The 21176-nt window shown below is 41.6% G+C and overlaps 1 protein-coding gene across 4 annotated transcripts in view; it reads left to right on the top strand.

The window, feature by feature from the left end:
• The window catches only part of Cpne8 (copine 8), a 174197-nt gene that overhangs the window by 127389 nt on the left and 25632 nt on the right, over positions 1-21176 (top strand). For all 4 annotated transcript variants that reach the window (XM_063263951.1, NM_001108750.1, XM_039079639.2 and 1 more), the window contains 4 exons: positions 1803-1856; positions 2749-2810; positions 12434-12480; positions 17553-17734. In XM_063263951.1, coding sequence (XP_063120021.1) covers positions 1803-1856; positions 2749-2810; positions 12434-12480; positions 17553-17734 — 345 coding nt within the window. The remainder of the gene's footprint in view (positions 1-1802; positions 1857-2748; positions 2811-12433; positions 12481-17552; positions 17735-21176) is intronic.

Here is a 21176-nt window from a genome sequence, read left to right as displayed (position 1 = left end):
ACCCTGTGTATACTGAAGGCGTTTCTCTTGCCCGGTGTGTTGCTTAGATGAAACCCAGGTCGGGAGGGGCTGCCTGGATCTTTCCCTGAAACTAGCTGGGTGGGGGGAGGGATGCTTCCTGTCTTTTGCTGCTGCTTCTTCATTTTTACTTTGCTACAGTCTTTCACTCTGCTGTCCTGCCACAATGTGTCCACATGTCTGTTCCTTACCAGCAACTGTGGAGTGGGTAGCAGTGTGATTCCTAGCATTATAAACAGAAGTTTTGTTGATATGTCTCCTAATATTCACACATTAGGTCATTTCATTTGCTACTGATGTTTTAATAAAGGGCAAGTGATGACTTTCAGGTCTACTTTCTTTAGCAACCTATGGTTTCCTTTTATTCCTTTGTTTCCTTCCTTCCTTCTTTCCTTCCTTCCTTTCTTTTTCTTGTCTTTTTTTTCTTCTTCTTTCTTCCTTTCTTTCTTTTGGTGAGGGGCCATGTCCCGCCTTTTGTAACCCATCCTGGCCTCAGTTTCCCAATCCCCCTGTCTTGTCCTCCTCAGGTGCGTGCTGCCACCAGTGAGTTGAAGTTCATGGTTCTTTCCAAGAAAATTATTACTATTCGGGTACTTTGATATTAAAGATTTCATTTAAATCCAGAAGATATATATGAGACTGAAGAGAGGGCTCAGTGGTTAAGAACACTTGAGGGTCTTCCAGAGAAACTGAATTCTATTCCCTGCACCCACAACTGCCTTGAACTTCAGCTCCAGGGGATGCCATGTCCTCTTCTTGTCTCTGTGAGGACTCCCATTGCAAACGCACAGCTGCCACCTGAAAGTGAAAGGAGATACTTTACTGTGGAGACAAGCCCAAGTGACTGCAGCCCACAAACGTAGGTTCAGCTTAGCCCAGATTCTATGCTCTAAGGCGGAAGACAGTTCATGAAGTTTTTATAATAACAAAGAAAGTCATAAACAAAGACTTAAAAAAAGAATACATTGGTAGACTTGGTAGTGTGCATGTTAAATAATGTGTGTATAAATTCTGTAGATGTAGTTTTTATTATTGCACCATATTGAATTTCCCACCATATACTAAAACTCAGTTGCAGGTTGGCCTGCCGAATAATAGTAACTTTAGTGATATGTGTGTGTGTGTGTGTGTATGTATATGTGTATATATATATATATATATATATATATATATATATATGCGCTTGTATCATCACTAAATGCATGGTTAAGAGAAAATATGTCAACAGAAGCATCAGAGAGTACAGTAAACAGGAGACATTTGCATTCTAGGCCTCAGACAGAGTTGATGAGTCGATGGAACTCTTAGTTTTTCGTCTTTATTGGAAGGCAGACATCTGGGAGTCAACACATTCCAAAGGATTAAACGGTGGCTTGTTCATACATACCAAAGGATTTACCTAATGGTCACAAAGCTATTAGGTCAAATTCAGTGGAGGCCAATAAACATCTATGGAGAGGACTAAAGACTGAGCCAAGGTAGTTTGTCTCTGGACTTGCAACATTCCAACTGATACGGGGAACCCACCAGAGACGACCACTCAGGCACAGTTAATTGAAAATCTTTATTCCAGATGGCTGGGACCACACTCAGGTATTGAGGGACCCAGGTGTAGCCCCAAGTATCCAGAGCACAAGGTTTTTGAAGGCAAGAAGCATATCTCAGAAGCAAGCAGGAATGGGCTGCCCTGAGAGTGTGCAGGAAGCGAATGTAGCAAGCTGGAATACATGTGTTTGTAATCTGCCGAAGCCTAGCATTTTAATTATTGTATTTGCTTTCTCAAGGTGGTGAATCCCAAGAAGAAAGGAAAAAAGAAAAAGTACACTAATTCAGGAACAGTAAGTCATATTTAATGATATTTGTTAAAGACTCATATTCAAAATGGCTGAATGGTTGGGAGCATACATCATCTTTCAAAGACATTTACTTCACTCCAAACATGGAAACAAAGGCATATGCTGGAAACGTACCTTCCTAGGGAGGGCTGTACTGAAGAAGAGATCATGGAGGCCCTGGATGGTTTGCTGCTGGCTTCTTCCAAGGGAGGTTGACTAACTGTTCTGACCTCTCTCTTCGGCAAACTTCAGTGCAGCGAATCTGGCAAAGACCAAACTCAGAATGGCTACGTTCCTCAGTGGCTCCTAACGCTGACCTTGGGAATCAATGTCCTCACAAATGGTATATCAAATATCAGCTGTGGGATGATGAAAATAATCAGGGCCACCCTGTTTTCAGATTAAACAAATTAAAAAAATTCTAAAAGTAATTTACTTGGAAGAAACTTGTTTTTGTGGTTTTCTTTTAAAGTTTTGCACTCATCGTAACATTCCAAATACTAGCTGGCCCTATTCAAGCACAGGGCCAGAAAAGGCCATTTCTCGCACAGCTCAGCTTGGAGAGTCCATATGTACCTTTTGATGCTTTCCAGACCTTTTATCTTTCCCAATATAGAGTGGGGAGCAGCACAGTGTCCCGCAGATCACTGCAAAACTGTTCTTCATAGCCACAGAGAAGAAGTAGATAATTAATGCTGTCTTTCATCCCTTCCCCTCTGATAATGTCAAGTGCGCATCCTGGCAGGTTTCAATAAATGGTGTCTGTGGTTATTTATGAAGTGCAAGGGAACATCACATTCTCTTTTGTGGAAAACTCTCTGTACCCATTCCATGCTGGGATGTTGGGATTACAGTTAATACTGACAGGTAATAGTCTCTCTCTCTCTCTCTCTAGGTAACCTTATTGTCCTTCTTGGTAGAAACAGAAGTCTCCTTCCTGGACTATATTAAAGGAGGGTAAGTCATCTTTTAAAACTTGCATCCTGTGTATGTAGATTGTTCCCACTGCCATGGAACCAACCAAGGACAACCTTTGACTATTATGCATACATACATACATACATTCATATATACCTTTGACTATTATACATACATAACATATATACATACTTACATGCATATACACACATGCATTCATATTACACACATACATACATGCATGCATATACACATCCATACATTCATACATTCATATATTCACACATACATACTTACATGCACACATATATACATACATATGTTTACTTCAATAACTTGCCCGGGGATGGTACTACTCACAATGAGCTAGGCCCTGCCCCATGGATCACTAATTAAGAAAATGTCCTACGAGCATGCCTATAGCCAGTCTTATGAAGACCTTATCTATTATGGTTCCCTCCTCTCAAGTGACTCTAGCGTTTGTCGGCTTGACATAAAATTAGCAAGGATAGATACTTACAGGAAATCTCTTTCAAAAAAGATAATAATGAGGCTACAATGTAAAACCTTGGTGAACAGCATTTCCTACATTTCAACAAGCACATCTTCAGTTTCGCTGTGTAGAATAGATGCTACCAGACCACATGGGATGGGCTGTTACCATTTGTTTCACGTTAATTCCATTGCTACAAAGCTCTACTAATTCACACTAGTAACGTCTGTGTATAAGCATTTATCAAACCCAAATCCTTACTGAATAGCCTCCCTTCTTATTTTTGCAAATTTACAAATTAAGTAGGTTGTGGTCTGTTTTAATTTATTTTTATTTTTTAAATTTATTCCTGGAGAACTCTGTGCACATCTACAATGAGATCATTAAATATTAAAGTATAAAATGCTTCTTGCATCTACCAGAAATCACTGTTACTGGACCTCTCTTCTAAGGCTGCGTGGAGGAAGGGATACTGAAACTGGAGCGTAAAGTGTTGCTTTTCTTCTGGTGATAGAAAGAGTGGGAGAGAGTGTCACTGGAGAGGTATTACGTGGATAAATTCTGGGACAGCCAGACTTTAAATCATTCAGAGAGTTAAGAAAGGAGTGATGGTGATTACGGCCGTGAATATTATAGTCGTAAATCTCAAGTTAGCTGCATATTCAAACAGTAGGCCTGCCTCTCCCCCCTGTAACTTATTTCTGTTTCCAATTAGTAGGGATAAAGATGCTGTCTGCCTTAAAGGAGCTGTGTGATTAGATTTCTCACAGTTCCAGCCTTCAGTGAATATCAGCCACTGTTGTCTGAAACCTTCGATGGGTTCGAAATACCAGTATTTGACCACGCTGGCTTCCCGTAATGTTAGCAGTGGTAATTTTCAGTTCCCAAAGAAATGGAAGGAAAGGATAAATTTAAATGTATAAAGTCAGTAAAGTTCATCTTTTGGTTAAGGTCCACTTGAAGGTAACTGTTGTTTCCAGACAGTACTGTTCGCCCTACCACATCTTAATTAGGATGCTAAGCCTTTGTACCGATTATAGGTAGATAAAGGATTTCTATCCCAGTTAAAGGAAACACAAGAGTCTTTATGGGAGAAGAGAGGACAGACAGTGTACCCATGGGTCATTAGCTCGTTCTAAAGGCCAATGGGAGTTTCTCGACTTTGCTAGTTTGAAAAGCCAGCAGAGTGTCAGAGCCTTTACACATCTCCCCATGAGGGCTGGGGAGATGACTCAGGGCCTGAGAGCACGGACTGTTTTTTCCAATGGATCCAGGCTTAATTTCCAGCACCCACATGACAGCTCACAACTGTCTGTTACTTCAGGTACGGGGGGGGGGGTCTACCTTCACATAGACAGACAGAGACAGACAGGTAGACAGACATGCAAACAAAACACCAATGCACATTAAATTTTTTAAAAAAATCATTAAATAGAATAAAAAATAAAATTAAAGATCGACAAATCAGCCCCGTGATAGTCCCCCCCTCCCAAATATTCTTAAAGCAGTTTCACAAATGCAGTCAACCGTTCACCTTGGTTTTACAAAATACGTGGTGCAAGCTTGCAGATTGCCTCGGGGAGCACACCTCGCCAGAGCAGGCAACACTATAAGTGTTTTTTAATCTGATTTCTTGTTTGAATATGCATGCCTAGGCCTTTTTTTCCCCCTTTAAATAGGGTTCCTTGTAGGAGCATCCAAGTGATTTGTATCCATCAAAGTGGTAGAAAACCAAACCCGGCAGCTCGGAATGGAGATAGAAATCTAATAAAAGCAGTCTGCCCTCTATAAACTCACAGGGAAGGTTTTCATAGCTCATCGAGGTCAACACTTGGGAAAGAGACTTCTACACACGTTAAAAGACAATCTCAAAACTTATCTTCGTTAACGCTTAATTCTAAGTCTGTGTAAGGGTCAAGTCGGGAGAGTGTCAAGCAAGCATATATGTGAAAATCCTGTATGAAAGTCTTGTTTCTTTGCATGCCAAGTGCAAAGTATGTAGAGGTAACAAAATATAAATATGATATGGGATTGGAAGTCAGGAGATATCCAGCCTCAGGCTTTGAGTGGTCTTTCACCCTTAGCCTGTCTCTTTCTCCACAGTTAACATGGTCCATTCCATACTCAGGGTAACAGCGGAAGTGTTTCATCCTAACTGCCAATCACAGTTATGTTGGGCAGTTTCTCAGTCATGGTGCATAAGGAGAGTGCAGACAGCCCCTGAACTAAAGAGCAAAGGAAAAGAGGGCAGATCCAGCAGAGGGCTCTCAAAGCACTGGAAACCTTCTTCTGCTAATTGGGGTCAATCACCTCCTCTCTTTGAAGTGCCCGAGCTTCTGAAGAGAAGGTTGCAATCATGGATTTGGGGGGAAAAAAAAGAAAAGAAAAGCAGCTGTGGGAAGCCTGCTTCTATCTCTGAAAGAGTTTCACTCTGGAGAGCAATTAGAAGTTTGAGAGGTAAAATTGAGAGAGAAGGGGTGGGGGGTTGGGGGGCTCATGAAGGTCAGGTTGCAGAAGAGGGCAGAAAATGTGTCCTCTCTAGTGCCTGATGTGCGTATGTTGGCTGCCACAGTGCGGACCGTGGGTCACGGGTGTGCTGTTTTGAAGTTCATCCTCCGCTGAATGCAGTGGTTGTAATTCATTGCTTGACCCTGTACACTAGCCAGCAAATACAGGGAGGATAAAGAAAAACAAACCTTGAGGCAGTAAGAAAAGAACCTTCAGTCCTGAGAGGAAAGGATTAGGGGGAGCCTGGAGAAGCCTGGACTTGTAGGACGATTTATCACACACAGGTTCTCATTATTGTTCCCTGTAAAGGAATTGGTACCTACTTATTATATGAGAAAATGGCGCCTGGGGGGAGACAGTAGTTTGGGTAAGGATTTGTTCTCACGACTGCCTAGTTTGCTGTGGTTTTGAGATCCAGGCTCTCTGGCGAACAGCTCAATCAAGCATCTGCTACTAAACAAAGAGTTCTCTCCATTGCCTACTTCATTTCAAATTTGTTTGTTGAGCAGTGCTTGTAATTTTGGAACAAGTGTTTACTTGGTTTATTTTGATATTACTTGTGAATTTTTTTTATTTTTGTTTTTTGGTTTTTTTTGCTGTTGTTGTTGTTGTTTTTCTACTGGTTATAAAAAAGGTGAGGGGATTACTTTGTGAAATTATACTTTGTCGTCCCTGTATGTGTTCAAAAACATGTAACTCTACAACGTAACCCCAACACTTAAGGCTCAGTTACTATCACAAAAGAGGGGGACGAAGGACTGACTGGAAGAACCAGAGGACCAGGAAGTCTGCAATCTTCTACAAATGACCGGGAAGCTAACAGTAGGAAATCCTAACAGTAGGGCTCCTTAAACAAGACCTAAATCATAAGATCAATAGATATTCTAGGTAGAAAATAGATAGGAGAGGGAAAGCTCACAGGTCTCAAACCCTAGACCAAGAACTACAGGTATCTACTGAGAGCTGAGCGAGGGGCAATTAACCCCTCCCAGGGATGAGTCTCCTAACTGATTATTCAGTATAAAGTTGTCACCTCTGAAATCGCATTCTCACAAGTCACACTAAGGGATTTGTCAGGTTATTTTTGCATACATACGCACATATGTGTAACAATAATCAGAAAGAGGCTGTTGATTTGAGAGAGTGAGGGGAGCATGGGAGGGAATGGAAGGAGGATGGGGAAGGGGGGAGTTGATATAATTATATTTCAATTAAAATTTTTTAATTAAAAATAAAAAACAAACCCAGTGAGTTCAACTCCCAAAGTCCAGAAAAAGCATGGCATCTGTTCATTTACGAGACTGTGTCTTTGTGGGCAGAGAATGACATCATCCCTCACTGCTCATTCTGCTTTCATTTGTCGAGGGCAGCACCTGGGTGTCTTACAGAGAATTTTTGGCCTTATCTTGGATCGAGCAGATTCCGTCCGTAGTAATTGAAGTGGAGGGAAGGAAATCTAGCATGGGAGGTCAAATTGTCAAAGTCTAAAGGACAATCTCTGAGGCTCTCGGTAGCTTGGTCAGCACAGTACACTCTAGTGTTCACCGCAATGTGTTAGATTCGGACGCTGGAAGTCAGAGTCAATGACAGGGACGTTAAAGAATGTAAAACTCACTCCTTTCGAGAGTGGTTACGAGAGCTCATGCCTTCTTAGAGGAGGATACTCAAAGGTGAAGTTGTCTTCCCGAGATACATTTGAATCTGCATTTGTACAGAAAACCTGTTCTTGTCCGGCTGGTTGTGATTAGTACATTTTAAGCAGGGGTTCTCAATTTTATTTTATTTAAGCAGGGGTTCTCGATTTTATTTTATGTGTACGAAGGAGCATTTGTATGGCTGACCCTCACAGGTATGCCTGGTGGCCCCAGCAGACAGAACAGGACATTCATTAGATGCCCTGGCATTGGAGTTAATTGGAGGTGATTGTGAGATGCCGTGTGGGTGCTGGGAACTGAATCTGGGTCCTCTGGAAGAGCATTTTGCGCTCCAAAACACTGCACCCTCTCTCCCGTCCTCCAAAGCAAAGCAAGAGTTTTAAAGATGAAGCCCTGTTTGAATCAGGCAGTTTTCTGTTTGTCAGTTAATTACTTTTAATTTAAAGAAAAGGAGAAAGCTGAGGAAATCGGATCAGGGACTAGGCTGCATACTAGTGCTTAAGGGTCAGAGCAGGCAATGGAAGCAAAGTATATGCTAGAGAGCGTGTTAGGAAATCCACACAGAAGCACGGTCCTGACAGTCTCACAGCTAGGATAACTACAGGCAGTGGGTAGATCCTAACAGCTACAGAATGTGTTTATCACAATTAAACAAGGATGAGAGAGTCCACCTCCAGGATTCATAATGTTTAGCTTGTGTCACTGAAGATTTTTAATTGGTGAATAGATCCAAACCGTCCTGAACGTGCCCATGTCGGCCTGTGATTGCTAGTACATAATAACGGCTATAGCTATCTGAGAGGCTGTCACTCTGGGTCATGCTCACAGCTCTTTCCGTTGCCCACCATGCCGGCAGGTGCTTCTGACATCTACAGCTTCAGAAAGGTGGGAAAAATAAAAGAGGGATGCTCATCAAGTGTATACCCTCACAGAGCTAGAGTGAGTAGACGGTGTTCCTAGTAACAGTCACCCTGTGCCAAGGACCCTCCATTCCAGAACAGCACAACCCTGTGAAGTCCTTGAAATCTCACGTTCGTTCTCGTGTCTGTTTTTAAAACAGAACTGCTCCATGAAGTATTTCACATACTTAGACAGGGTCCTCATACGGATATCCCACAAGGAGGCATCTTGTATGCATGAATTTATGTTTGATTCTTCCTCTCTGATATGCTCTGAGCAATGGTGAAGAGTGGAGACCGTGGTGCAGTCATTGACAGCACGGTTTGCCTTACTTGACGGGGAAGAAAATGATCATTTCTTAAAGCCTTCAAGACCTCTTGCTTGTAAAGGCATCCGCCATCCTTAAGAAATGGATCGTTACTGTTTTGTAAGCATGGAGACTGTGACGTCGGCGTATTAAGCGTACATTATGATATGCACACATGCACCCAGAAGCAGTGGGAATGGGTGCTGGACAGTTCATGTTGTTGAGTTTAGGAAAGTAATGTTGGAGCCGTAAGCCTGGTAAGTTCACAGCTGGCTTTTCCTTGGCTTCCAGGCCTTTCCGTCACATCACACAGCTCTTGGCCATTGAGAGATGAGTGTTAAACTTTAGGGCGTTTCTGTCTTGTTTAACTCTGATATCATCTTTAAGATAATGGTAGGTGTCACGTCACTGTCACCAGGTGACTTGCATGCTCAGGCATAGTCTTTCTTTTCTGACCTGAACGCACTGATGAAGCAAGGCAAATGATGGGAAGGAGTCTGAGGGAAGCAGGAATTAGTCAAACCCCATCATCCATCGGCCAGTGAATATACATCAAGGATTCCTCCTGTGTCTCTGCTACTCCGTGACTATTAGCAAGGTGCCCTGCTTAGCATTTAGTACTAAGTGCATCAATCTTTATCCGTCTTAGAGGAGTCTTTGGAGGAATCTTTGGTCTAAATAACTGACCTGTAAGATCTCTCTCCTCTCTCTCTTTCCTCTCTCTCCCCCCTCTCTCTCTCTCTCTCTCTCTCTCTCCTCTCTCTCTCTCCTCTCTCTCTCCTCTCTTTCCTCTCTCTCCCCTCTCTCTCTCTCTCTCTCTCTCTCTCCCTCCCTCTCTCTTTCCCTCTCTCTCTATCCCCCTCTCTGTTCCCCTCCCTCTCTCTATCCCCCTTCATCTCTCCCTCCCCCTTCCTCCCTTCCTTTGTCCCTCTGTCTTTCCCTCCCTCTGTCCCTCTGTCTTTCCCTCTCTCTCTCTAACCCGCTCCCTATGTGCCTCTCTCCTTTCTCTTTTTTTCCCTTTTAGTCTAATTATTTTTAACAGTTGATAAGTGTTTTATACAGAATCTGTTTCGTGTTTGGGTAAGTTGCTTTAATTCTATAGCTCCCAGGAAGCCAATAGTCACAGCTTTTCTTTGTAGCCTTGGTAGATGCAACTGGTTTGAAAGGACCTTTCTTGCCGTGACTGCTGCAATTTCTGTCCTGAGAGTAATTTAAGCTGTTATGTGTCGTGCCTTCTGTTACCACGAATAGACACCACCATAGAATTAAATTACTCATGGGTGTGAAAGTACAGCGAGGTTCCAGTGTGCAGAGAGAGTTACAGGGCTGGTGAGATGGCTCGTGGGAAAAGCGTTTGCTGCGCATGTGTGAGAAAGTGAGGTCACCCTCATAAAAATAGCCAGGCATGGTAGGTTGCAAACTCCTGTAACACAATGTCAGACTGAGACAGGGGGATCCTGGGGAATTTTCTGGCTTCTGGCTTACCTCAAATGGTGAGCTCCAAGTTCAGTGAGAGGATTTATCTCAGAAAATGAAGTGGAAAACAATGAATCAGTAGCAACCACACAGAATGGGTGAACAACACACATACACACACACACACACACACACCACACGACACACTCACATACAGAAAAATGAAAAATAAAAGGGAGAGAGAGAGAGAGAGAGAGAGAGAGAGATTGATTGATTGAGATCAGCATCAGCAGAAGCTGTCTGTTCCTAAAAATCTAGGGGAAGTTGTTCGGAATCGTGGGATTCTAATTTGATATTTAAAATATGCTAAAACGATGTGTTCTCAAAGTCCTGGGTTACTTCATTTTTAACGAGTCTCCATTTGAATAAATAACAGACACATACGCAGATGCTTCTGAGATTAGTATTGACAGCATAGTTGGTAGAGGGCAAATTTACATTAAGCATATGATAATGTCCTAATATCTTTGTTATTGAGGACATCTGTCCTTGGGAAGGTATTAATTTACTTCTAATGCTGGCCTCTGTTGTCGGTATAGAAAACTATTGAATTTTGTGAGCATCATTTTTCTCACATGTAAAATGTATAAAAAAAATAAAGAACTAATATTCCTTTGCAAATTAATGTTAGATAGCATATATAACTGGGCATCATAATGTGTACATTTAATGTGTGTGTTACTTTTATGGAATATATTTTATGTATACGGTATTGTCTCTTTCTGTTGTTGTGCTATTCTTGGGAACCTGCCCTCCCAGTATTGAAATTTGCCCAAGGTCGCAAGTGAGTTTCTGAGACTCAAATCGAGTTCTTTCAGACTCAGCCCTATTCCTTCCGTGTCACCTTGTCACCCTGCATTACAGACTTTTGCTGTGACATACCACTGGGCTGGGGGTGGTGTTCTTCTCAGCCCCTCACAGGGAGTCGGTTTTCTGGAATGTTCTCCCAAATGTCTCCCTCCATTACTTCTCTAAAAGTTGTACTCATTTTGATTCATGCTGATCAGAACGAAGCTCCCGGGAAGCCTGTGTTCTTAGCCTCTAAACCTGATTTCTGCTCTGAGTGAAATGTTACTGTGCGGCTATAAAAAGGAATCCGCATTGACTTTGTTTTATCTAAATATGAAAAGTTGATCGTTCCTCTGGGAGGGGTATGAATTTAATTCAATCCCAGAAGTGTATGCAGGAGATTTGATACTGAATCCGAAGAAGGCAAGGTCTGCGTGTTAGGGTAATATGTGGGGCCTGGTGTTCTAGGGTCAGAGACCGTGGATGTGTAAGTCTCTCCCCAACTAATAGGGATATCATGATAGGTGGTGTCATCATCATCACCACCACCACCACCATCATCAGTTCCAGACTAGCTACTGAGTAGCTCAGTTTGCCAAGAGTATTTTTTTTTACAAGAAATGCTATAAGTTGTTAAAATATGCTATGTTCTTAAAACACAAGCTCACTTTTTCCTTTTTAAAGTGCTACTTCAATAGCACAAGACTCACAGATACGGTAACAGGTCGCTGTGATTATGAGACTGCCTCTGACTATGGCTATGCTATTGGAAAGAAAGGAACGGTGTCACAAACGTAAATAGCGTACGTGTATCTGAAAGGGAAATGTCCACCCACTTAGTTTGTAAGAGAACAAAAGAATTGCAGGAGGGGAGGAGGAAGAGGAGAGGGAAAGAAAGAAATAATAGCTCACTCATTTAAAGAGAAATTAAACTGACCAACTGAAATAAATGTATGTATTGACTAACTGCTGAAAATATATATTTATATATACATATAAATGTGTATATGTATATATAAATGTATGTGTATATGTATATATATATGTGTATATGTATATGTGTGTATATATATGAATGTGGAGAGTACTATGTCGACCTGCTATAGAATGCCACTTGAAGTACTTCAGTTTTCAGGAACATAGAGGAGGGTCCCATCTCCAGAGCTGGTGTTGTAGAGGTGTTACAAGGCTACAGGTAGCTTTAATGATGGCTTCTAAGACAGCAATTACAGATGAGTGCCAGCCTTGAAACCTCACAGTTGCTTGTGTGGACTCTCCACTCAGCCACTTGCAAGGTTCTTGAACTCAAAACCAAACTACTCTAATCCAACGGACAGGACGTTTTTATTTCACAGTGTTAGGACAACAAGGCTGTTTCTAACACGCTCTCGCCTGGTACATCTGCCTATGTGATGTGGCCTAATATTTGTCCTGTTTGTTCAGACGATTTGTGACACTACAGGTGTGACACAAATAGACGATGACCTCCTCGGTACAGTTGCTAACTTGGCGTTGTCGTTTGCTCGCATTCTAGGACACAGATCAACTTCACGGTGGCCATTGATTTTACGGCATCAAATGGTGAGTGCTACCACCAGTGTCTGGTAGATGTCCCAGTTAAGTGACAAGTTTTTGTTTTCATTGAGATTTCATATAATTCTTCTTTATTTTAGCCTTCTGCAACGGTCTAGACATGAGAAGATACACAGAAACTATAAAAAATACAAGTTAATTACGTCTTGATCCATCTTGTTTCACATTTCTTTCAGAGGAATAAATATTTTAGATGGAGTTAACCCCCTTCTGTATCCGAGACATTTTTCTGAAGTACGTCTCACTGTAGCTCCCCCTCAGTGTGTATGTGTGCTTACTCCTGTAAAGGGGGTTCGGCCATATTTTTTTAAACTCACTTTTAAACATCTTTACATCTAGTTCCCTAAATAGGGTTAATGTTTTGGTACGGACATTAATGTAAAAATATTTTAAAGAAGAGAAATTTAATTTTATCTTGAACCAAGACTTTGAATGATATCACTATTCGAATCTGTTTTATTATACCCTAAAACCACGCCCCTCATTATCATCTTTTATTTCGCCCATCACTGTGTGTGTACATGTGTATGGCGCATATGTGTGTGTGTGTGTGAGAGAGAGAGAGAGAGAGAGAGAGAGAGAGAGACAGAGAGAGAGAGACAGAGAGAGACAGAGAGAGACAGAGAGAGAGAGAGAGAGAGAGAGAGAGAGAGAGAGAGAGAGAGAGAGAGGGAGAGAGAGAGAGTGGGCACATGTCAGAGCCCACAGGCAGAGGTCACTGGATAACTCTTAGAACTCAGTTCTGTCAGTCAGCTGTGAGATCCAGGCTAACACGCCAAGCATTGTTAACCACCGAGTCATCTTGCAAGCCCTCTTCATTTAATTATGCCAAAAGCTTCCATTAGTTGATACTTACCTACAGGTGGTTTCCAGACTACCATAGTTGACTTACAACCATTCAACTCTACGAGGCAAGAAGGCGGTGAGGTTTCATTAGAGGCTCTGCTCAGGATGTTTCATTCCCTTTATCTTGAACTTGGTGGTGCTCTGCCATAGTCTTCTGGGACATCAAGCAGCTGCAGCAGCAGCAGCAGCAGCAAAATGCAGTTCCCTGGGACATAGACTCACAGGGAAGGCTGATGCCGCCCTGTGCAATGTAGAGTTGCTGAGATAGGCTGCAGGTTTAGGAATGCTAAGTGTACTTTGGATTTACTGTATCTTCAGTCTCTGCTGTGGTTATAATACCTGTTTCAGGGTTACTATTGCTCTGATAAAACACCACCATCCAAACGAGTCTGGGACGAGGGTTTATGTGGCTTCCTCTCCCGTAGCACTGTGGTCATTGGAGGAAGTCAGGACAGGAACTCAAACAAGGCAGGGGCTGATGCAGAAGCCATGAAGAGGTGCCACTTACTGGCTTATCCTTCATGGCCCGATCATCCTGCTCTTTCAGTTTGCATTTGTTTGTTTGTTTGTTTTGCTTTTGTTTTTTCCAAGACAGGGTTTCTCTGTGTAGCTCTAACTCTCCTTGCACTCATTCTGTAGACCAGGCTGGCCTCAAACTCAGAGATTCACCTGTCTCTGCCTCCTGGGTGTGGGATGAAAGGTGTGCCTCTAGCACCCTGCAGTAAGCATGCTTTCTTAGGGAACCTAGACTCACCAGCCCAGAAGAAGTATACCTACTCATAAAGGGCTAGATCCTCCCACATCAGTAAGTTTTTAAGAAAATGCCTTATAGGCTTGCCTCCAGCCCAATCTTAGGGGGCATTTTCTTAATTGTGGCTCCCTGCTCTCCGTGGACTCTAACTTGGGTCAGGTTGACCTAAACCAAAGCATCGCGATGCCCTAGTGCATGTTGAGGGGCCTTCTGCAGATTGTTTTTTCTAGTTACTCATTGTGTCTACAGCTCTCCTATTGTCTCTTTACCTTTCTCTGACATTGACCCACATCTCACAAATCATCCTTTTAGGGACCAATCAGCATCCAAAAAGCCCCCGAATCCAATTCCTCAGACACAATTGAGTGAACCTAGTTCTAGAACACATTTTACTAATAATGCATGGTGACTTATTCATAACAAAGCGAGAACTACAGTTCACAAGGCCGAATTCTACCAGCTCCCTTCTTGCTGTGTTTGAAAACTTAGTCTTCGGCGTCATGCCTTTAGATAGTGATGTTCACTGATGTCTATCAAACATGGCCCATGCAAGTAATTCACTTAAGTCCAGTGAGGTGAAATAACTGGCCATTGTTCTACTTGTGGATTTTAGCCCAACTAAGAGAATCAACTGTCCATGCAGCAGAAAGACACAGCTCACCCATGCCAATGACAATCCAAACAATGTGTAACAAGAAACCCAATTAGCATTTAAGAGATCTACCTTCTCTGAACCTTGGTTCCAAGAAGCTTCTTGGAGAGAGTCCACCAAATATTTAAACAGTGGTTAATGCCAGCCTGTCACAAGCTGTCCCAGAAAACAGAGAAGGAAGGGTATCTGCCCATTCCTGCTGGGAGGTCATCACTTCTTTAAAGGATAAACAAAACAACAACGCCATAAAAGAAGAAAACCTAAAAAGAAAACCACCTTTCATGTACACATGTAGATAAAAATAGCGAAACAACCGAAGCCAGCAACGTATGAGGATACACCGTCCGCTCATTTGTTTTCCAATTTTCTTGTACTCACAGTACTACAATATATTACTTGATTTTTAAGTATTAAAATTTTGAAAATGAACCTCTCCGATGGAACTGAGAAATCATTTGATATATTTCTATATGTCTGTGGCATACACTTTCTAACCTTGTGGAGAAAAACTGTGAAAAACCTACTCTTGAGATGGGAAACAAAATGAGGTCTCTGGCAGCCCCTTGTCTACGTTGTACCAGATGTTATTGTTGTGGAAGTTAGATACAAAAAAATCATTTAAAATATTGAGCTGGGATGAAATGAAACTCTTTGCAGATAACCTGTGTATGCAAAATACTGATAAATCCACTGAAAACATTATGAGTCCAGCAACACCACAGGATAGAAGATAAATCCATAATCAATTCTTTTCCTACACCTCATCAAGAAAACAAAAATCACACAATGAAAATAGGAAGATAATTTCACCTATGCTAATATTTTAAAAAATAAAAACATACAAGAATATACAAATTTATATCTCATAAGATGTCAAGAGAAATTACATATCAAAATTTAAAATTTTTGTTTTGGATTGTGAGACCATTTTACTCCAATTGATTGACAGATTTGATATGATATCCAAATCCAGAAGGTTTTATTTTAGAAAAGGAAAACTTAACTTATAAAGTTATATGGTATTGACAAGGATTGTGAAAAGTCAAAACAAATGAGAAAGAAAAAAAAATGCGATTTGATGGGGAAAAAATAATGGTCTTTTCCTGAGCAGTTCTGCGTCAAGTAGTTAGCCACTCACAAAAGGGTGACAGAACAGACAGACAGGCTCCAAACTGTGATGGTAAAATCTTCAGAAAAGAAAAAAAACCAACAACAACAACAACCAAAAACAAAACAAAAGAACAAACAAAACAAAATGACAAAATGCAGAACAGCCTTGATGGCTGTGGGTGTGGCATCCAGTTCCTACACATGACAGCAATGAAGTGAGCAAAGTAAGGAAAATAAAGTGAATTGGTATCCCAATTACAATGTTCATGTTTCAAGCGATACTACCCAAGCCAGAAGTATAGCAAGCAAGGCCCATAAAACCTTTAGAAATTCAATAAAAAGATACTCAGAACTTAAAAAATAGGCAAATAGACACAGCAAGATGGCTCAGTAGATAGTGCTTCCTGCCAAGCTTGAGTTCAGTCCCTAGGACCTGAATGCTAGATGGAGAAAAGCAATTGCCACAGGTTGTCATCTGGCCTACACACACACACACACACACACACACACACACACACATACACATGTGCATGCACACACAGTGTTACATTCACAAACACATAAATAAATAATTAAAATAAGATAAATTAAGAGTAGGCTGAACACACTCTTGCTCCAAATGAGATATATAAGAATTATTCTTTTTTTTTAAAAAGAATTGTTTATTTATTATATATAAGTACACTGTCGCTGTCTTCAGGCACACCAGAAGAGAGAGGGCATCTGATCCCATTACAGATGGCTGTGAGCCACCATGTGGTTACTGGGATTTGAACTCAGGACCTCTGGAAGAGCAGTCAGTGCTCTTCTCTCTCCAGCCCATAAGAATTTATCCTTGGCATAGTTAGACTTCAGGATACATAACCCAGAACTACAGACAGATACCATTCCACATCCATGAAGACGACAAATCACAGTAGGATGACCTCTGTCGCTGAGAACTAGAGCAACTGGACCCCTGGCAACTGTGGGTGCTGGCTGTGTAGCTGCTTCGGAAAAAACAAAAAACAAAACAAAACAAAAAAAAACAATTTGGCCCGCACTCAAATTGTAGTATTCAGAGTCATTGTATAAACCAGAAATTTCACTCCACGATATGTAACCAAGAGAAATGGAAACATGTAGCAAGAACACATGTAGGTGAATAGTCTCTGAAGCATGGTAGCTAGAAGTCAAGATGTAGGGAGAAAAACACTTGGTGAGAAGCTTGGGGGACATGAGGTCAGACCTTCAGTCTGTGATCGATTCCTTGCCCACTATCATCATCTCTGCTACTAGTGAAGCTCAGTGTCCTCCAACAACGAGTGCTTGCGTCTTTGTGGGCATTGTTGAAGGCACAGGGCAGATTCCGTCAAGGTCACTGACTCGAGGAGCTGAGTATTTTTAATTGCCAGTTTTGTGGAACAGAACAAAAGAGACACGAGGGCAGGGAAAGGAAAGGCAAGAAGAGCCAAAAGAAATAAGAAATAATGCTTGCTGTGTATGAGGCATAACTATAAAAAGAGTGAATTCAGGACTGGGTAAAAGGTACAGAGGGAAAAGATGATACAGAGTGGGGATCCAGGTCTGGACAAAGATGCTGTGTAAGGAGAGGCAGGAAATGATAATTGTGAGCATTTGAATCTGAAATAAAAAAACCGCAATATTGTTACAAATCTGTGGCCTGACAACTTAACCTTTTAATCCATTTCCTGTCCTTAGGAAACCCTGCCCAGCCCACTTCTCTCCACTACATGAACCCTTATCAACTGAATGCCTATGGAATGGCCCTCAAGGCTGTAGGAGAAATCGTCCAAGATTATGACAGCGACAAGATGTTCCCAGCCCTTGGTTTCGGTGCAAAGCTCCCTCCAGATGGAAGGATATCTCACGAGTTTGCCTTGGTAATGATGCCTTGAAAGAACTTGACAAAAACTAACGGGCCAGATATTTCAGTATTGATTTTTCTGTTTCTCCTGTGATTAATTGTGTGGGAAGTCTTGTTGACTACAAACTTCTCCGTTTTCATAGTAGTTCTCTTAGGAGGATGACCTTCGTATAAAAATGACAGATTATCAGTAAGTCTGGCTAAAGAAACTTCATCACACACAGTAGGTCTATTCTGGGTACTCATCACTATGACAAATATCCCTGAAGTGAAGAGATGTGGAATAACACAGGTGTGTTAAGCACATGCTCTACGCATCAGAACGGAGATCACAAAGTAATTGGATAAGCACATTTGTTTGTTTGCTTGTTTTCAGTATCAAGCCTCAGCCTAGATGTTTTTAATAGTTCAAGAATGATCTGCCTAAGGTGGTGTGTCTGAGCCTCCCTTCTGGATGTTGGTTCAGACTCTCAGGTCCTGTCTGCATCACGTGTTCTGTGGAGGATGTACGGCATGATGGGTTCTTTGCCTGGGCTCTTCATCTGATGCCTGAGATGAGATGGCAGAAGTAGCTGGAGTTGCCTCTTACATACAGGGCATCACTGGCTTCATTCTGGTGTAGCAGACTCGTGGTCTTCAGGTCCCCCACATGTAGTTTTCTTGGGTGTTCTGAACTCTGGGACAGAAACTCCAGCCCCGTTAGATCACAAGCTCAGAGGTATTAAAATGCTACACTATTTCAATTAAGTGAATTACTAATGCCGGCACAGGTTTCAAGGTAGGGCAATTAATTTTGACTTCTCAGTGGAAAGACTATCATGGGATGTGTGGCTATCTTTAACTGATTATCCTTCTGTATGCCCGGTAAAAGGCGTAATTGTATTAAACTAAATGAAGTTATTAATTTTCCATGCCAAGGTCCCCTCCCCCTTTGTGCATTATTACTCATTTCTCTTTCCCTCTCATCTGGCTTCCTCTGATTTCCCCATCTTTACATTTATACCATGGAATCAAAGCAATGTTATTATATACTGTTTCAGATGGCTTAAGGAAAATTACACCTAAATCCGATTCTTTAAAACTCAGTTTTATCCTAAGACAGAGATTGCTGTGATCTGAATGCATCTTGTCTAAAGTTCTAGTGTTGCCAGCACTGACAGAGCTAAGAGGCAAACCTACTAAGAGATGGCAGCCCAGAGTCTTAACAGGATCACACCCCAACCTTCCTTTTTCTTTTAATTGTTTTATTTATTTACATTTCAAATATTGCCCCCCTTCCTGGTGTCCCCTCCAAGAGTTCTTCACCCAATTCCCTCTCCCTTTTGCCTCTGAGAAAGTGCTCCCCTACCCATCTCCATTACCCATCCACCCACCCCCATTTCACCGCCTCCACATCCCCCTTCCCTGGGGCATCAAGTCTCTACAGGATAGGCACATTCTCTCTCACACTGAGGTAAGAACAGGCAATCCTCTGCTACATATGTGCAGGGGGACACAGACCAGCCCCTGTTTTCTCTTCAGTTGGTGACTTAGCCTCTGGGAGCTCCCTTCTTGGTTAGTTGATACTGTTGTTCTTCCTATGGGGTTACCATCCCCTTTAGCTCCTTCAGTCCTTCCCCTAACTCTTTCATAGATGTCCCTGACCTCAGCCCAATGGTTGGCTGTAAGTACCTGTATCTGTCTCAGAGGACAGCCATGCTAGGCTCCTGCCTTCTGCCATCTTGATTATCTAGCAGTTTCTGCCCTCTGACTGAAGAAGATGGGTTTTTATAATGCAACAAGGGCCTTCCAACTTTCACAGCATTCTCTAAGGTAGTATTTGGATAATATGACAGTCAATAGCTTTTGGGATAGCCCCCTCTCCAGTTGTTCAGGACCCACATGAAGGTCAAGCTGCACATCTGCTAAATGTGAGTGGGAGAAGCCTAGGACCAGCCTGTGAATGTTCTTTGGTTGGTGGTTCAGACTCAGAGAACTCCAAGGGCCCAGGTTAGTTGACTCTCTTGGTCTTCCTGTAGAGTCCCCCTCAAGCCCTGCAATCCTTCCTCCTATTCTTCCAAAAGAATTCCCATTTCCCTCCATGTGTCTCTGTGCCTATGTGTCTCTGCTCTTAACCATTATTAAACTATAGCTTACAAGAGTACCCCATAGGCCTCTGTAAGATGATGTGTTTTTCAATATATGCACATGAATTATATATATATGTATATATATATGCACACACATACATTCATACGTGCAAACACATAGACACACATGCACACACCAATACATACATATATGTGCACATACATGTGCATGGAACCATGTACGTATACGCACATGAACATACATGTACACACATATACATATATATACATGAATATATGCAAACACAGAGAATGCTTGCACACACCCATCTTTACATATGCACATATGTGTCATATGTACACAGATACATATATCACGCCCACGGAAGCTTTTATATGAACAGAGTTAGTCTTTTCCCACAGAGTGAGTGCTTTTCCATTACATCATCCACACAATATTAGGAAAAGATACTATAGGGTGGGAATCATTGTTTTCTTTCATGAACTACTCCACACATCACACTACCAACATCATTTAAAAGTGAGTACCTTTTGGGATGTTCATGCGTCTCAGAGAATTCAAATCTTCAAGAAACTTAACAAGTCATGAAATCACTTGAGTAAGCCTCATCAAGGCCTGGATCTATTCTAAAGCCCAGAGAAGGAGTGACTGTGTTCAACTAAATGAGGTTGGCGATTTCTTTCTACATAGCTCTCACCTTTGTGCATAAATTTTTGCCTTTTGTCTCCTTTTCTGCTTCTTTTTTACTCTTCTTCATCCTTGAAACCCAAGCCATAAAAGTATCTACTGCTAAGAATGAGTTGTTCATTATATTTGACCTATAAGCTCTTCTTGAAACCCAATTTATCAAAATTTCCAAGACAGCCATGATAGCCTGTGAAATCTAGGGGAAAAAATGGCCCTGTATGTTGTTAAAGAAGCAGGAGTAACATTGATTCTAATGGTAGTAAACCAAAGTCAGTATTGCCCAATGGTTACCTTCTCTGTTTTCAGAGCAGTTTGTTTTCCTGGCTAAAATAAACACTAGTTAATAGGTCTTCTCTGAGATAATATTAGCACGCATACAATATCCCTCTAGTCGATTTTAAGAGACGAAACTTGATCTCCCGCAAATTTTGTTGAAGAAATTAGTTTTAAAATCCTTTTTATAACTTCTTACAACTTAGTCATTAAGGGGGAAATATAATCTTTGTAACAGCTAAAATGTTTTAACTAATCTGATTAATCCAAACTGTATATTCTTAAAAAGATAAGACTTTGCATTCCAAAGCATTCTTATCATCCCGGGCTGTGAGGAAATCTGCCACTTCTTATGGCAGGAGGACTAATTCAGAAAACAGTCATTTGTCAATCCACCATGATAAGCG

This window comes from Rattus norvegicus, chromosome 7 (genome assembly GCF_036323735.1).
Source record: "Rattus norvegicus strain BN/NHsdMcwi chromosome 7, GRCr8, whole genome shotgun sequence".
Lineage (NCBI taxonomy): Eukaryota > Metazoa > Chordata > Mammalia > Rodentia > Muridae > Rattus > Rattus norvegicus.
The sequence above is the reverse complement of the archived record's forward strand: the minus strand, read 5'-3'. Positions and strand labels throughout refer to the sequence as shown.